The sequence below is a fragment of the Myxine glutinosa genome, chromosome 2 (genome assembly GCF_964187855.1).
Source record: "Myxine glutinosa chromosome 2, kmMyxGlut1.1, whole genome shotgun sequence".
Taxonomy (NCBI): Eukaryota; Metazoa; Chordata; class Myxini; order Myxiniformes; family Myxinidae; genus Myxine; species Myxine glutinosa.
Genome location: NC_136262.1, coordinates 223,060,784 through 223,076,125, shown reverse-complemented (window position 1 = coordinate 223,076,125; position 15,342 = coordinate 223,060,784). Strand labels below are relative to the sequence as shown.

The following is a 15,342-nucleotide window of genomic DNA, read 5'->3' as shown; positions in this document are numbered from 1 at the left end:
AAGTACCCCGTGGGTGACCCCACTCCCTCTCGTCAAAACTCAAGGTGGGGAACCCGATCGAAGCAAGGGTGGAAATCATTCCATTTATGACGACGAAACGTCTGATGCCCGACGTGGAGATCGGTTTCTGAGATTTCTGAGATTTGGGACATGGAATGTAGGGACAATGACAGGGAGATCAGGAGAAGTGGTGGAAGTATTAGTCAGAAGAAGAGTGGACATATGTTGTGTGCAGGAGACGAGATGGAAGGGAAGTGGTGTGAGAATGGTGAAGGGTAGGCAGGGACAGAAATACAAGTTTGTGTGGCAAGGGTGCCCGGAGGGCGTGAATGGTGTTGGTGTCCTGTTTTCTGAGGAGTTTGTAGACAGTGTGGTGAGTGTGACTAGAGTGAGTGAAAGGTTGATGATGGTGAAAATGATGATTGGAAAGCTCTTGGTGAACATCATCTCGGGATATGCTCCGCAGGTTGGTCGGAGCGATGAAGAGAAGGACAAGTTCTGGTGTGCAATGGAGAAGCTGATGGAAAACGTGAAAGATGAGGAATAGTCTGGGATCCGAGACCTCAAAATTTGATTTTGAAGTGACACCCCTGCTATAAAATGTTTGACCCCTAGATCATGTCTGTGGGGGTGTTAGCCACCAGAAAAGTGACTTTAGCAAGGTAGTTTGGATTGCGCGAATTCTGTAGGGACATTTTTTAACTTGGGGTGTCAACTGTAAAAAAAGCAAGAAATTTAGGGGTAGGGGAAATTCAATTGACCATATATCCCATAATACAGGGATGAGTGCAACAAATTACCACTCATTCTTTTTGTTATAAAGTTGGCTTTTATATGAAATATGATTCAACGTGATTGGACCATCCATGAGGTCAGCAGAGGTCAAAAGGTCACGGAAAGTGGGTTAAGCTAAAAGTTTAGCTCCTTTAGAAAATAAAATCACATTTTTCCTACTTCAAGCTCAATATAGCCAAACTTTTACACCCAAAATATGTTGTTTGTACCCCTCTGATGTTTTTGGGAAAGAAATGCCCTGACTGAACTTAACTTACTGGCATGTATGTCACTTTAGATTTGCATAACTTTTAAAAAATCACCAAAATCGGGCATTCACACTATCTATTTGCACGGTACTCTTCAACATGTTTTAAAACGACAAGTCATACCACATACTGTCTGGAAAAGTGTCATTACCTCTATTTACTCATCATCATCACCGTCATCAGTCAGAAGCCGTCCACATTTTTCTCTGTCGCCATTGCAGGCACATGCAATGATGCACGGTACTCCAGCTTTCGCACAAGGGCAATTCCTCAGGCAGTTCGGTTTCTTCTTACATTTGCAGTACTTCAACTTCGCAGCAGAAGGCTTTGATGGCTTGCTCTTCATGACAGGAATTAACCTGTCACCATCCACACTCCTGCCATACTCTTCAGGTGGAAGAAGCACTGGATTGCTGAGTGAAGCTTGCTTGTATAAGCTGATCTGACAAAGGCTCCTGAGAACATGGAAGTGAAAAGCATCTTCTGTTGGAGGAAGGGAGCGCAGATCTAGTTTGCTAGATGCAAACAAGTGGGCGTGGAGCTTATCCAGGGATGAATACCCTGGCTTGCCGTAGAGATCACAAAAGAAGCTTCGTGCTTCAGTTATCACCTGATCATGTGCAGAAGGTCCGGATTCATGTCGGATGAAATTGGACAACGCTGGCTGTTTGTCAACATGCTGGAGTGTGACTTTCACTGCTCTCTTCTTATCCCGTTCGTTTGAAAGGATAGCTCACCGAATCACAACCTGACAGAATGTAGGAGATGAGCAGTGTGTCTGTGAGTGCCAATACGTCCTTTCCAACTGCTTTGGCCAACTCATTCACCAAGTCATGGATGGGGAGGAACAGATCATCCTTTTCCACCCATAACTCAACAACGTTTGTCAACCGAGGGAAATGATACATTGACAAGACGATGATATCTGTATCTGTAGCCTGAATGACAACTACGCTGTTGTCACAGCTAGCAATGTGAGCAAAGATTCTGGTGTCCGCCTCCTCGTGGTTAGGGCAGTACAGCTCATCAACATTGGTATGTTCCGTCTGCATCACACGAGGTGCCTGGGCATTGACCCCAAGGACCAGGCAGAAGCCATCAGGCCAGGATGACTCCTGGGACCAACGTGAAGCAAGATACGACAGCAGATTGGTCTTGTTACAAGGGTTTGACAGGAATGTGTTCCAATCAGGGATTTTCATGATGTCCGCTGGAACAAACTCTGGCAAGTTGGTATTTGACTCCCGTCTCTGGCGTTCATCCCCTTTTAGACTCTTTAACCCAAAATCATATTGATCGCCCACGAAATGCACTTCAGTGCAATGTCTGGGTTTCATGTTCAAGAGTTTGTTCCTGTACCTTTCCTGAAGTTGGTCAAATGTACTCGAACCAAGTGTGTTGAACCGCTGGATGAATGCCATTGCATCAACTACATAAACTGCATCAGATGCAGAAGGAGGCAACTCTTTTAACGGTTCCCATGACTCGGCAACCTCTGCCTGTAGATAGTTGGATTTGCAACCTTTGCGCATGGAAAATCCATTCTTCTCTGGCTCAAACAACGAGGGAGGGTACTCAAGCCATTCGTAACTAAATTCCTCAGTCCGTGCCTCATCACTCAGGTCCTGTGCGAAACAAAGTTCCCTTGTCACTGCACTCGCCTCTCTGATGACTTCTTTCACAGTGTCCATCTTTTTCTTACTTTTCTTCAGATGCGTGGCGAATGTTTCTATCTTCGGTTGGACAATCTTGTCTGCATTCGTCGTCGTGGCAGCATCCATTGCCTCCAAGCCTAGACGTTTGGCATCTACCAGGGTAGTTGCTGCAAGAATCTGACCTGTGGATATGTTCATTAGTTTATCTGTCGCATGTGAAGGATCGAATGGGTTTTGCATCTTCTCTTCCACGGTCCGTTTGATCTACAACACGGCTTCCATGTCGTCTTTCCTCAGCTTCTCGTGGTGGTCAGATTGCGGCGAGGCCATGTGTGCCATCTGTTTTACACTTTCAGAGACAGAGGTCATGAACGGTAGAGCCTTGATGTACTTTTCTCGTGCTGATTCAGATTGTGTTATACCCTTAAAGAGGCTTGTTTTGCCTTCCCTATTGTAGGTCTGTTCAAGGGCAAGGTCTGTCCACACACCATTAAAGTCTCCTGCAGTCTGGTGAACTGTGAATTTGCCAGCTGCAAACTCCTCGTGCACTTCTGGTGCTGTTTCTGGAAGCTTTTGCATCTCACTGAGATAGATCGGAAGGCAGGACATGTACTTACTATGGCCGGAAGCAATGGTATAGGGTAGCATATTCTGTACCTCTTGTAAGTGCTGTTGCCACAGCCCAGCTCTCTCAGCATGGATGTAATGCCTTAGAATAAGCACCATGTCTATGTACATGCTCCAAAGATGGGCTGTCACTCCTAATCCCTTCTCAAAATCTCCCCAGAGCGACTCCAGTGACTCTAGGCATTTCATGACTTCCTTCATAAGTGCAGCAAATTCGTCCTCCTCTTTCCTGTCAAAGGCATTTCTAAGACTCTACAGCACCTTACACTTGTTTCGGTTAAATTGCATCTACCAATCTTTTGCCCAATCCATGCTAGCATCAATATACTTTCCTGAATCTGATCACCACTTCCTCTGTTATCTACCTCACCTCAAATCTTTGTGTCATCTGCAAATTTGGAAAGTCAACTCCTCACCCCACGATCCAAATCATTGATGTAAATTACAAATAATAATGGCCCTAGTACTGATCCCTGAGGTACCACTGCTTACATCCTCTGACTCGCAGCCACTCTTTGCTTCCTCAAACTATATCAGCTAGCTACCTGACCAGCAACTCCGCAAGCCCTCACCATATCTAACAACCTCATTTGGGGTACCTTATCAAATACCTTCTTAAAGTCTACATATACGATGACCCTTTCACTTCCCTTATCGATCCAATCAGAAAATGCTTCATAAAACTCTAAAAGATTTGTTGGACAAGACCTCCCTTTGGTAAACCCATACTGACTACCTTTATTTACTAACCCTAACCCTGCCATCTCACTTTCCTCACCAACTACTCTCCCTCAGTGGGCCCATACCTGTCCTAACCTGTTCTTTACCCCTTGTATACGTAAATAATACCTTGCTATTATGTTTAATCTTCTTAGCCATGTCCTTCTCATACTTTCTTTGGGCTTGCAGAGTTATTTTACTAACTTGCTCTCTTTACTCATACTAGGGCATGCCCGTACTATATCTATATCTAAAATTATATCCCCCCCCTCTATTTACATGAAATGGTTTGGTCCAAAGCGAACGGCTTGCGAGTGGTGACAATCCCCCCCCTCTATTTACATGCAATGGTTTGGTCCAAAGCGAACGGCTTCCGGAGTTTGGTAAAGAAATCGCCATCGCGTGCACAAACGCGCAGGAAAGCGAATGAATCGCAAATTCGTTTTTATTAGTTGTAAAACATAGTTTAACGCCAACATAGTTTGCAAACGTGAAATAAATGAATACGCTCTCAAATGTGCCATCCGAGGCAGAGTGTGCCCGCCACGTTCGGCACACGCGATCGTTCGCTGCTCTCTGATTGGTTGAATCGTTTTTTGGACATAGCTCGGTAAGTAATTGTCCGATTAATATGAAACCTTGAAAAGGCACATCCTCGGGTCCCCAGCAATATACCTGGCAAGTTAAAAGTATATCGGACCCGTGGTTGTCGAGAAACAGCGGTCACAGACAAACGTACAGACGTACAGACAGACAGACAGAGATTACTGGAATTATAGATAGATACCAATATAAATCCGACAGCAGTCCTGTTATTACCTCTGCCACCGAAGGTGGATGGACGTTGTTTTCACCCCTGTCTGTCTGTCTGTCTGTCTGTGAGCAAGATGTCTAAAAAGGTTGTGGACGGATTTGGCCAAAATTCAGCGGAGAGGTAGCGTCTGTGACGAGAATGAAATGATTAGATTTTGGTGAAGAACCGGATCAGGATCTGAAATTTTTAAAAATGATTCTTCACCATTGGGAGATAGGGCTAAAACTAACACATAGCACGATATCTCAAAAAGTTATGGACGGATTTGGACGAAACTTGGTGGACAGGTTGTGTGTGTCTGACAAGGACAAATATATTCGATTGTGGTGAAGATCTGAATATGGATTCATATACGAGAATTATTTAATTTCTAAGTGATCCTGCACCATTGAGTGAAATGGCTAAAACTGATACATAGCACGATATCTCAAAAAGTTATGGATGGATTTGGACGAAACTTGGTGGACAGGTTGTGTGTGTGACGAGGACAAATTGAATCGATTTTGGTGAAGATCTGAATTTGGATACGATATTTATTTAATTTCTAAGTGATCCTGCACCATTGAGTGATATGGCTAAAACTGATACATAGCGCGATATCTCAAAAAGTTATGGACGGATTTGGACGAAACTTGGACAGGTTGTGTGTGTGTGACAAGGACAAATTGATTCGATTTTGGTGAAGATCTGAACAGGGAATCGGATACGAGAATTATTTAATTTCTAAGTGATTCTTCACTATTGAGAGATCTGGCTAAACCCGATACATAGCAGGATATCTCAAAAAGTTATGGACGGATTTGGACGAAACTTGGTGGACAGGTTGTGTGTGTGACGAGGACAAATTGAATCGATTTTGGTGAAGATCTGAATTTGGATACGAGAATTATTTAATTTTCAAGTGATTCTTCACCATTGGGAGATAGGGCCAAAATGACATCGCAGGATATCTCAAAAAGTTATGGACGGATTTGGACGAAACTTGGACAGGTTGTGTGTGTGTGACAAGGACAAATTGATCCGATTTTGGTGAAGATCTGAACAGGGAATCGGATATGAGAATTATTTAATTTCTAAGTGATTCTTCACTATTGAGAGATCTGGCTAAACCCGATACATAGCAGGATATCTCAAAAAGTTGTGGACGGATTAGGACGAAACTTGGTAGACAGGTTGTGTGTGTGACAAGGACAAATTGATTCGATTTTGGTGAAGATCTGAACAGGGAATCGGATATGAGAATTATTTAATTTCTAAGTGATTCTTCACTATTGAGAGATCTGGCTAAACCCGATACATAGCAGGATATCTCAAAAAGTTGTGGACGTATTTGGACGAAACGTGGTAGACAGGTTGTGTGTGTGACGAGGACAAATTGATTCGATTTTGGTGAAGATCTGAACAGGGAATCGGATATGAGAATTATTTAATTTCTAAGTGATTCTTCACTATTGAGAGATCTGGCTAAACCCGATACATAGCAGGATATCTCAAAAAGTTATGGACGGATTTGGACGAAACTTGGTGGACAGGTTGTGTGTGTGACGAGGACAAATTGATTCGATTTTGGTGAAGATCTGAACAGGGAATCGGATATGAGAATTATTTAATTTCTAAGTGATTCTTCACTATTGAGAGATCTGGCTAAACCCGATACATAGCAGGATATCTCAAAAAGTTGTGGACGGATTTGGACGAAACTTGGTAGACAGGTTGTGTGTGTGACAAGGACAAATGAATATTTTCATTGATTTCATTTCATTTCATTGATTTTTCATTCAAATTCAGGTATTCAGGTATTGATTCAGGTATTGTGATTGATTTCATTGAAGGATTGATTGATTGATTGAATGATTGAATGAATGAATGAATGATGTGAATATGGATTCGGATACGAGAATTATTTAATTTTTAAGTGATTCTTCACTATTGAGAGATCGGGTGAAAAGCGATATATTTACATGATATTTTTTAAAAGGTTATGGACGAGTTATGACTAAACTTGGTGGACGAGCTAGTTAGGTGACAAGAACAAGCCGATTAGATTTTGGTTCAGGTCCGAATCCAGATCTGGCCTATCCCTGGAATACAAAACATAAACTGGCTCAGCCTGGTGGAGGTATGCTCTCTACCGAGTAGCCTTCTAGATGAGTATGTTTTACATTCCCAGCAACATGGAGGGTGGTGTTACTGCCATACGTGACCGTACAAAACCACATCGAAGCATGCAGTTATTGCAAGGAGAGAAATTAAAGGAACATCTAACGCCATGTTTTTATACCACACAAAAAGCAACAAGTTGCGAAAACCTGAAAACCGACGTTAAACAGGATAAAGGAAAAGCAATCACAGACATGACAAAGAACGAGCGTTTAATACATTGAAATAAAGGATTCAAAACGAGCGCGAGAAAACTGCAGCTCAATGGCGGCCTAGTCCGAAACAGCGACCTAGGATAGTTTACTCAGGCCTGTCAGGGAGCCGATAAGAACCGAGGCGGCCCACGGCGAGGCCCGGCTCGTCCTAGATCCGTGCCGGGCATGGGCCGCCTATCCGCGGCCGGAACGCAAATCTCAAGACTCGGAGAACTACCGCACACCCATCCCCAGGATCGCGATGTACTGACACCGCCTAACGACTAACGAGCGGCGCCCTTTCCGGGGGAAGTTTCCCGCTTCGCCGCCACTTCCACATCCGGTGAGCGGGCGGGCGCCATGACCTGGAATAAGTTATCGTATTACGAGTCCGGCGTGCGACGTCTCGCGACGCTCACCTTCTGCCGACGCTCGTCCGTCGCGTTCCTTTGTAACGTCCCGCCGAAGCCCGCACGCTTTGCACGAAAATCCGCGGCTGCGGCAAATCCGGCCGGAAGGAATTCCAGCCGCAGCGCTCGTTCCCGCGGCTCCAGATCGCTCCGCGCAACGGCCATGGCGAGCACGGGGCGCGAAGGTGCCCGATCATCCTCGGGTGCATCCTTTATGTCACTCCACCGACGTTTTTGCATTCGGTGGATTATACTGAACGTGAGGAATCCTTTATATCGCCATTTCGAGATTCCTTTGCAGTTGGACTATTTCTTCTTGTCGCGTGAGTGCACGCTGGGCGGGGGTCCGGCGGCCACGTGAGGGAGGGCAGCGATGGTCTCGCCTTGGCGGCAATGGTGTCCTCCCGCGGGAACATTTGGATTCGTTTCGCACTTTCAATATGGTATGCAATGTGCTTGTTGACATTTCACAACTTTAAAACCGATCGCACTTAATAAAACCAAGCAATGGTCCATCAGCCTCAGGATCACCTTCCCTGAATCCGACGATCACCAGGTCTGTTCTGGACCACCAATCGAAACCATTTTGATTAAAAAAAATTTTTTTAAACCTCAACACCCCACAAACCCCTTATTATTTATCAACAGGAATGACCGCACTGTGGTTATGAGTCAGTTATGAGTCTGATGCTCTCAGGTAACTAGTGCAGTAACTCGCGGCAGGAAGGGTTATGTTATTCTTTGTGGGATATATAGATTCCAGTAGATCTATGCCTCAAAAACGTCAGAGGTGTATTTCATTGCCACGTTTCCCCCCTCACACTCTCTCTGTGGTAATAAACCTTGTGTTTATAAAAACCTGTACGTGGTCATTCAAGGTACGAGACTTTGGCATCAAGTGCGATTGAATTGGCTTTTAAAATCCGGCAACGAGCCGATTGGGAAACGTGCTGTTCAAAACGTGCTGTTCAAAACGTGCTGTTCGTGTTGTGCTGTTCAAAAATTACAAAATGCTATTTTTCAGGGAGGTCATTTCAGGCAAAAGTCATACAGAAACAGTAGTACAGTAATAAAAGTCATACAGAAAATGGTTGTCTGCTATCCTGTGTGAGCAGAAACGGTGGTTGATCCTTGATGGTGTCCTTTTCCTTGATCATTCCCTTCAGGCTCAGGTTCAACAAGGTAGCATCTTGATACACTACCTTGATATACATGATCTATATCAATGATCTTTCTGATTCACCTGAAAACAACCCTTAACATTTTGCTGATGACTGCACCCTGTGCAGGTACATCATAATTATGAAAGATCCACCACTGCTGAATCCCTTTTGTCTGAACAGTACACGATAAGCAGCTTGTCACTTACTTGGCACATGATGTTCAACGCCAGAAAGTCATTCACTCACACACTCTCTCCACAAGGATTGGCAAATCAAACTATCCAATCCACTTATTTGGACAGCCACTGAGAGGTGCAGTCTCTGGAAATAATTGGCCGATCTGCCACAACCCTTCATGGGAGGATCATATCACCAAGGCCAGGCACACCAGAGTCAAGACTCTCCAGGGCTGTATTGAGGTCATCACAGGTCACAAGGCTTTCATACGTAGCTCCATGGAGTGTAGCTTCTCACTCTGGGCTGGTGCCCCTACTTCCCATGATGCCTCTATTGAGGTGGTCAAAAACAAGGCCTTCCACACAATTCAAAGACCAACAGATCTTGAATAAAAACAATTGAAAACGAGATATGTGATCACAAAGCCATCACCAAGGGTAACCCTCCCCACCATCGCCAAGGGTAAGCCCACGATCCAATGATGGCCATATTTTTGGACCATAACATGACCTTGACCTTCAACATTTGGGATTTTTTTTGGATACATAGTCGAGGGTTGTGGAACTGACAGTGAACAGATCAGGATGTAAGACAAAAACAGGACGCAAAAGGAACAGTAAAGTTGAGTGCCAAGATAGAGGGAGACTTGGCCAAACTGTGTGTGGGGAGGAATAGGGGGCAGGAGAGGATTATAGAGGGCAGGATAGGGGCCAGGAGAGGGTAGAAGAGATAGATGCAGAAAGAAACTCCGAGGGAAAAACTGGAAAAATGGAAGGAGGAGGCATTTGGGTGGGGGTTAATGAGGGTAGAAAAGATCATGGTTTTGGATTGGGGACGATCTGAGATGGTGGTGAACAGCCATCTTTACGACCTGGAGGGAAGAATGAAATTGACAAGGATGTGGAAGTTGGTTCCACAGGCAAGAAAAAAGGAACAAATGAGTGGAGGTAAGCAGTGGTAAATAGTGTAAATTAAGGAAATGTCTCCATGTATAATCTATCCATAAAACTCATCATGAAAATCGGTGGATTATTTAAATTACGATCAAAAATGTGTTTTGTTATTCAGTCACAATTGGAAAAAAAGTAGGTCAAGGACACGAATCAAGTATCAGATGCACATCTTCCGAGCAGAACCACAATAATGATGCAATAATACATTGGGAGACCAAGCGGTCTTTGAGATTCTGCATTGGCAAAATTGAGCAATGACAAAAAAAGTTTTTTGTTTTTTTTTCAGACCTCCATTTGACCCTCACCTTTGATCCGGAGGGGTATGATGTAAATCAAGTGTAAATGTGCCTTGCTCTTGGTCTAGGTTATCTCGAGAGCAATATTGTTCCGATAGGACAAACCTTAGTTGGGTTATGGTGAGAAATGTTAAAATATCTATAATCAGGTCATGACCTTAAAATTAGGTTAAGGTCAAAAATGCCATTCCCACACACTTTTTATTCCCATTGATGCAAAATTTCAATCCGAAAGTCCCAGCCAGCTCTGAGATAGAACTCGGACATTGGTAGTAAAAAAAAAAAACACCTTAACTGGTGGTTTAACACTAATCGAGGTGTAAGAAACTCTGAGGAACCATTAAAAATTGTAGAAACAAACCCTGCAACAGGAGGTGGGGTGGAGGCTTAATGAATAGTCACAAAATTCCACCTCAGTTTAGTCGTCATCAGTTGACTTTATTACATCAATGCAGGTCATCAAATGGCTGTGAAGAAAAAAATGGATTTGGATAGAAATTGGATGTTTACCACAGCAATTGTGTGCAAACTTAATTGCAATAAGCTTTGTGACATGGTCAAATAAATTGCAACATGAAAAGCAAGTTACAAACAGCAACGTTTGTACCAGGTAAAAGGAATAATGTTGTAATCGCCGTCTTTTTGAATCAAATTCATGGCTTAAGAACATCGGTTCAAAAAGTGAGGCCTTTCTTTGTTTGGTGCACTTGCTTCATTCTAACGTCACAAAATATTTCAATCTCAACATTAGCTACTACAGGGTGAAAGCAACGACCTTTCCATCCATCCTTCCATCGCTTCACTGCACAGAAGGCTGTACCTACGCATCATTCAAATTCTAAAGTGAAAACAGGTAACCAAACATCTCCTTGGTTTGCTGTTTCTTGTCTCTCAAGTTGAACACTTCTCCCGAGATGGGAATGTGCCAGCGGTCACTGTGGAACATGTTTTCACCCACCTAAGGGGAGGAAGAGAGAAAAAGCAAAACTGTGCAATCATTGCATGATGCTATCATAGAAAGCAAAACACCTCCAGGTGAGAAGGCATTTACATTCCCAAAGGACAAATTGTTGAGCATTACTCATAGCAGCAGGGATATTACTCTTTTAAAGTTATTAAAAGTGGGATGGATGGTAACCAGCATTTTAAAAACAGTTACTCTATATCACTCTTTTTGTCTCTCTGTATGTATGTATGTATGTATGTATGTATGTATATATACATATACATATGTATATATACATATCTCCATATGTACCAAGTTCGATTCAAATCCCTTCAAGTGTTCTCAAGTATCACATTTTTACCTGACATGACCTCTGACCTTTGATGCATAAATATAATCGGTTGATCTTTTCATCATCATATACTTCTCTTTTTTTTTTGTATACAAGATCGAGGCTCGTGTAAAAGCTAGCATCAATCACAAAAAACATAAACGGACACATAAAACATATAATAAAGGGAGCGGGAGAAAAGATTGGGAGAGAAAGGGGAGTTTGTTCCAGAGGCAGGAGAAAAGAGGAATGAAAGAGTGAAGGTGAGCAGAGACTTGAGTCTTGAGACTCTTGACTTGAGACTTGAACTTGGCAGTTTCAGCAGAAGAGGGTTGGCTCGCATATATTGTGCGACCTGAAGGAATATTTGGGGGACAGAGCACAGACAGAGCTGGAGGAGCTAGGCCGGAGAGCAGTCGGGTAGAAGACAGAAAGACCACCAACCTGCCTGCGGTGAGTAAGTGAAAGGCCCTCGGAGTTAGCTTCATCACGGGAGATTCCAATGATTCTGAAAGCTTTGGTTTCAACAGCGTGAAGCCGAGCCAGGTGTGAGGCAGAAGCACCAGCCCAGAGAGAAGAGCAGTACTCCATCAAGCTGCGGATGAAAGCTTTGTATGTGGTGAGGAGCTCAGGTGTGCCAAGGAAGGACTTCGCACGACGGAGGATGCCCAGTCGGCGACTGGCTTTGGAGGTCAGCTTGGAAATGTGGTTTTCCCAGGAAAGATCATGGCAGATAGTGAGACCCAAAAGCTTGAGTGACAGAACTTCTTGGAGAGGATTGTATGGGAGGGTTATCCAGACGGTCTTTTCAGAGAGAAAGTTATATTTTGGAGATAATATTTTGGAGACTTGTACCAAAGTTCGATTTAAATCTCTTGAGCTGTTCTCAAGTATCACACTTTTACCTAACACAACCTCTGACCTTTGATGCAGAAATATAATCAGTTCATCTTTTCACAATCATATATACTTGTACGAAAGTTTGATTTAAATCTCTTGAGTTGTTCTCAAGTATCACATTTTTACCTGACATGGCCTCTGACCTTTGAGGCTGAAATCTAAACAGTTTATCTTTTCATCATAATATATACTTCTACCAAGTTTGCTCAAAATCCCATTACTGGTTCACAAGTAATTGGTAACAGAATTTCTAACCAACAGGACCTCTGACCTTTCACCTCTTGATCATAAAACCCAATGAGTTCATAATTACATCATTACACATGAAACAAGTTTGACCTTGATGCCTTCAGCCGTTCTCAAGTTAAAAACATATTACAGACTCTGACCTTTGACCCCAAAATCAAATCAGTTCATCTTTGCATCATAATACATACTTTTATCAACTTTGGTCTAAATCCCATCACTGGTTGACAAGTTATCACGGTAACAGGATTTTTTTTACCCAACATGACCTCTGACCTCATGACCCCAAAATCGAATCAGTTAATCTTTACCTATAAATACCTGCACCAAGTTTGACTTGGATCCCTTCAGCCGTTCTCAAGTTATCGCGGCAACGAAAACCTATCAGAGATGCACGAACGGATGGACACAGCCAGACAGAAACCTGAAAACATAATTCCTCAGGCGACTTCGTCGGCGTAGTCATAAAAAGAAAGCCAACGGTAAAATTAGACATCACCTTCCATCCAGGCACGTCTTTCATTATGACAGCCTCTTCTTCAAGGTTTTTCCGCAGCATGCGAAGAATTCTGGGGGAAGAAACATTTTAGCAACACTGTCACCGCATCAATTGAAATTCTATAATCTTACTCCAATGATGGAAATGAAGATATGAAGCAAACGTGGATGTCACCGAAACTCTATAATTGACATGATGTGGAAATAGCATCACCTATGGTGGTAGCCGGTATTACAAATAATCTTCCTTTATCTTATGATATGGCGTCTGATATGTTGTGAGCAATAAAACATCTTTCACAAATGACAAAAAATTATAAAAATTATTTCCATGACTGTGCCGCAGTATATCGCTCATTGAAGGTTCCCCGAAAAGGGTACTCCTGCCCGGAGGGTAGGGGTGCCCATTAGTCTTACTATAATGGAGCAGCATCTTACTTCAATGGAGCAAATGTGGATGTCACCAAAACTCCAAAATTGGCAGGTAGCGGAAATATCGCCACTTTTGATGGTAGCCGGTATTACAAATCATATGATATGGAGTATGATATAATTGATATATGTCGTGATTAATAAAATTTCTTTCAAAAATGACAAACATTGAATGAATGAATGATCGTTTTAAGGCCATTTTCCCCGCCAGAGCAGGGGTTAGCCTTGTGGGCCCCATGACAATCATGGTTCCCTGTTTGAGGCAATGTTTTTATGGCCAGATGCCCTTCCTGACGCCAACCCTTGGTCACGCTCTTACGATGCGATGCGCAGGGATACGGTGTACCTATTCTAAATCGGGGTACACACCGTGATCATTCATCCCAGCAAGCTGGTACTCAATTTGCCGACCTCGGAAGGATGACAGGCTGAGTCAACCCCCCTGGTGCTAATTCAGCGATCGACCGGGATTCGAACCCAGGATCCTAGGATCCCAAGCCGGCACCCTAACCGCTAAGCCAACACCAGGGTTTGACAAACATAAAGTGCATTTCCAAGACTGTGCACATTGCCCACCAAGGGGGTGCCGACAAGGGTACTCTCCTGGAGGGCGGGAGAACCGCCCGCTAGTTATATCAATAATCACAGCACTGATTAGGCAAATAAATCCTCATTCCATTCAAAGGTGTTTGGAGAGCAGCATCTTGACAATGGCGTGTAGAGACGGCTCACATGACAACAAGCCATCGTGTTCAAAGAAAATATTTTCCATCTTTACAGAACTTCTCTTACCAATAATGCAATGCCTAACGTTTGTTCGGTACTGAAAGAGTATTTTAAGATGTGTGAAATTACATTCATGCCCCTTGACAACTCTCAGCCATAATGGGCAGGTACACTTAAATCTCAACCTGCCCGTTATAAAACGCATTTGGTGTAAAAAGCAAAAATATATACATTATGCACATTCACAAGTGAATGATCATGAACCATGCATGAACTATACAGATCACTGGTTCTGCTGAAGTTCTTGCTCAGGTTACAATGCTGGACTGGTCACCACTCCAATGCAGAATACTCAATGAGAGGGTATGAATTTGGAATTTGTTCATGGTGGGAGCCATAGCTTGACCACTCTTAGTGAAGAACACTGTGGGATCTTTAACATCCACCAACTAATGTCAGAAAACAGGACAACCAGTTTAATGTCCATCTGAGGGGACGGCACGCATACTGATGCCTTGACCTGTGTCAAACACCAGGATGGCAGTCGATTGCTGAGCTGAGATTTGAACCCAAGCCAAACAGCTCAGAGGTGTTTGTGTGCGTGCGCAAGTTAATTTCTTACCTTCTATCTTTCTCCGCTTGCATAAGGGGCATCAACACAATCTTTGCCTCCAAATCTTCAATTAACTGACGTCTGTGGAAAATCGAATCAGAAGCAAACATTTAAAACTTCATTTGAAAATACTGTACAAAAACTCTATGCATGTTCACACTGGCCTTTAAGTTGGCATTTCATTGAATCTTTAAATATCCAAAAAATGTTTCATGAGATGTACCACACTCTTTACAGAGCGTTGGTGATACTGAAGCAGTTTCTTGGCAAAGGTTATACTGGGTGGTTTGCCATTGCCTTCCTAGCAGTAAGGGCAAGAATTTGTAATTTGGCCATGGTGCTGGCAATAGCTCACCTACTGTTTGCGATGGACAGCACGGGATCTTTAACGTCCACCACCTAATGCTGACAGACAGGGCGCCCAGTTTAACGTCCATG

General features: G+C 43.3%; 2 protein-coding genes across 5 annotated transcripts in view; both read right to left on the bottom strand.

Moving 5' to 3' along the window:
- Nucleotides 1-7,898, bottom strand: part of LOC137420796 (GA-binding protein subunit beta-2-like) — a 68,882-nt gene extending 60,984 nt beyond the window's left edge. For 2 of the 4 annotated variants that reach the window (XM_068106173.2, XM_068106174.2), the window contains exon 1: nt 7,633-7,898. In XM_068106173.2, coding sequence (XP_067962274.2) covers nt 7,633-7,863 — 231 coding nt within the window. In that variant the 5' untranslated portion in view covers nt 7,864-7,898. Of the gene's footprint in view, nt 1-1,194; nt 3,495-7,323; nt 7,455-7,632 lie in introns of those variants that run through there. The other 2 variants (XM_068106175.2, XM_068106176.2) reach the window with 2 other exon arrangements.
- Nucleotides 7,899-10,625: 2,727 nt separating this feature from the next.
- The window catches only part of NDUFA13 (NADH:ubiquinone oxidoreductase subunit A13), a 6,863-nt gene continuing 2,146 nt past the window's right edge, over nt 10,626-15,342 (bottom strand). Inside the window, exons 3-5 of the mRNA XM_068106180.2 lie at nt 14,914-14,985; nt 13,135-13,204; nt 10,626-11,170 (exon numbers count right to left, since the gene is read on the bottom strand). Coding sequence (XP_067962281.1) covers nt 11,051-11,170; nt 13,135-13,204; nt 14,914-14,985 — 262 coding nt within the window. The 3' untranslated portion in view covers nt 10,626-11,050. The remainder of the gene's footprint in view (nt 11,171-13,134; nt 13,205-14,913; nt 14,986-15,342) is intronic.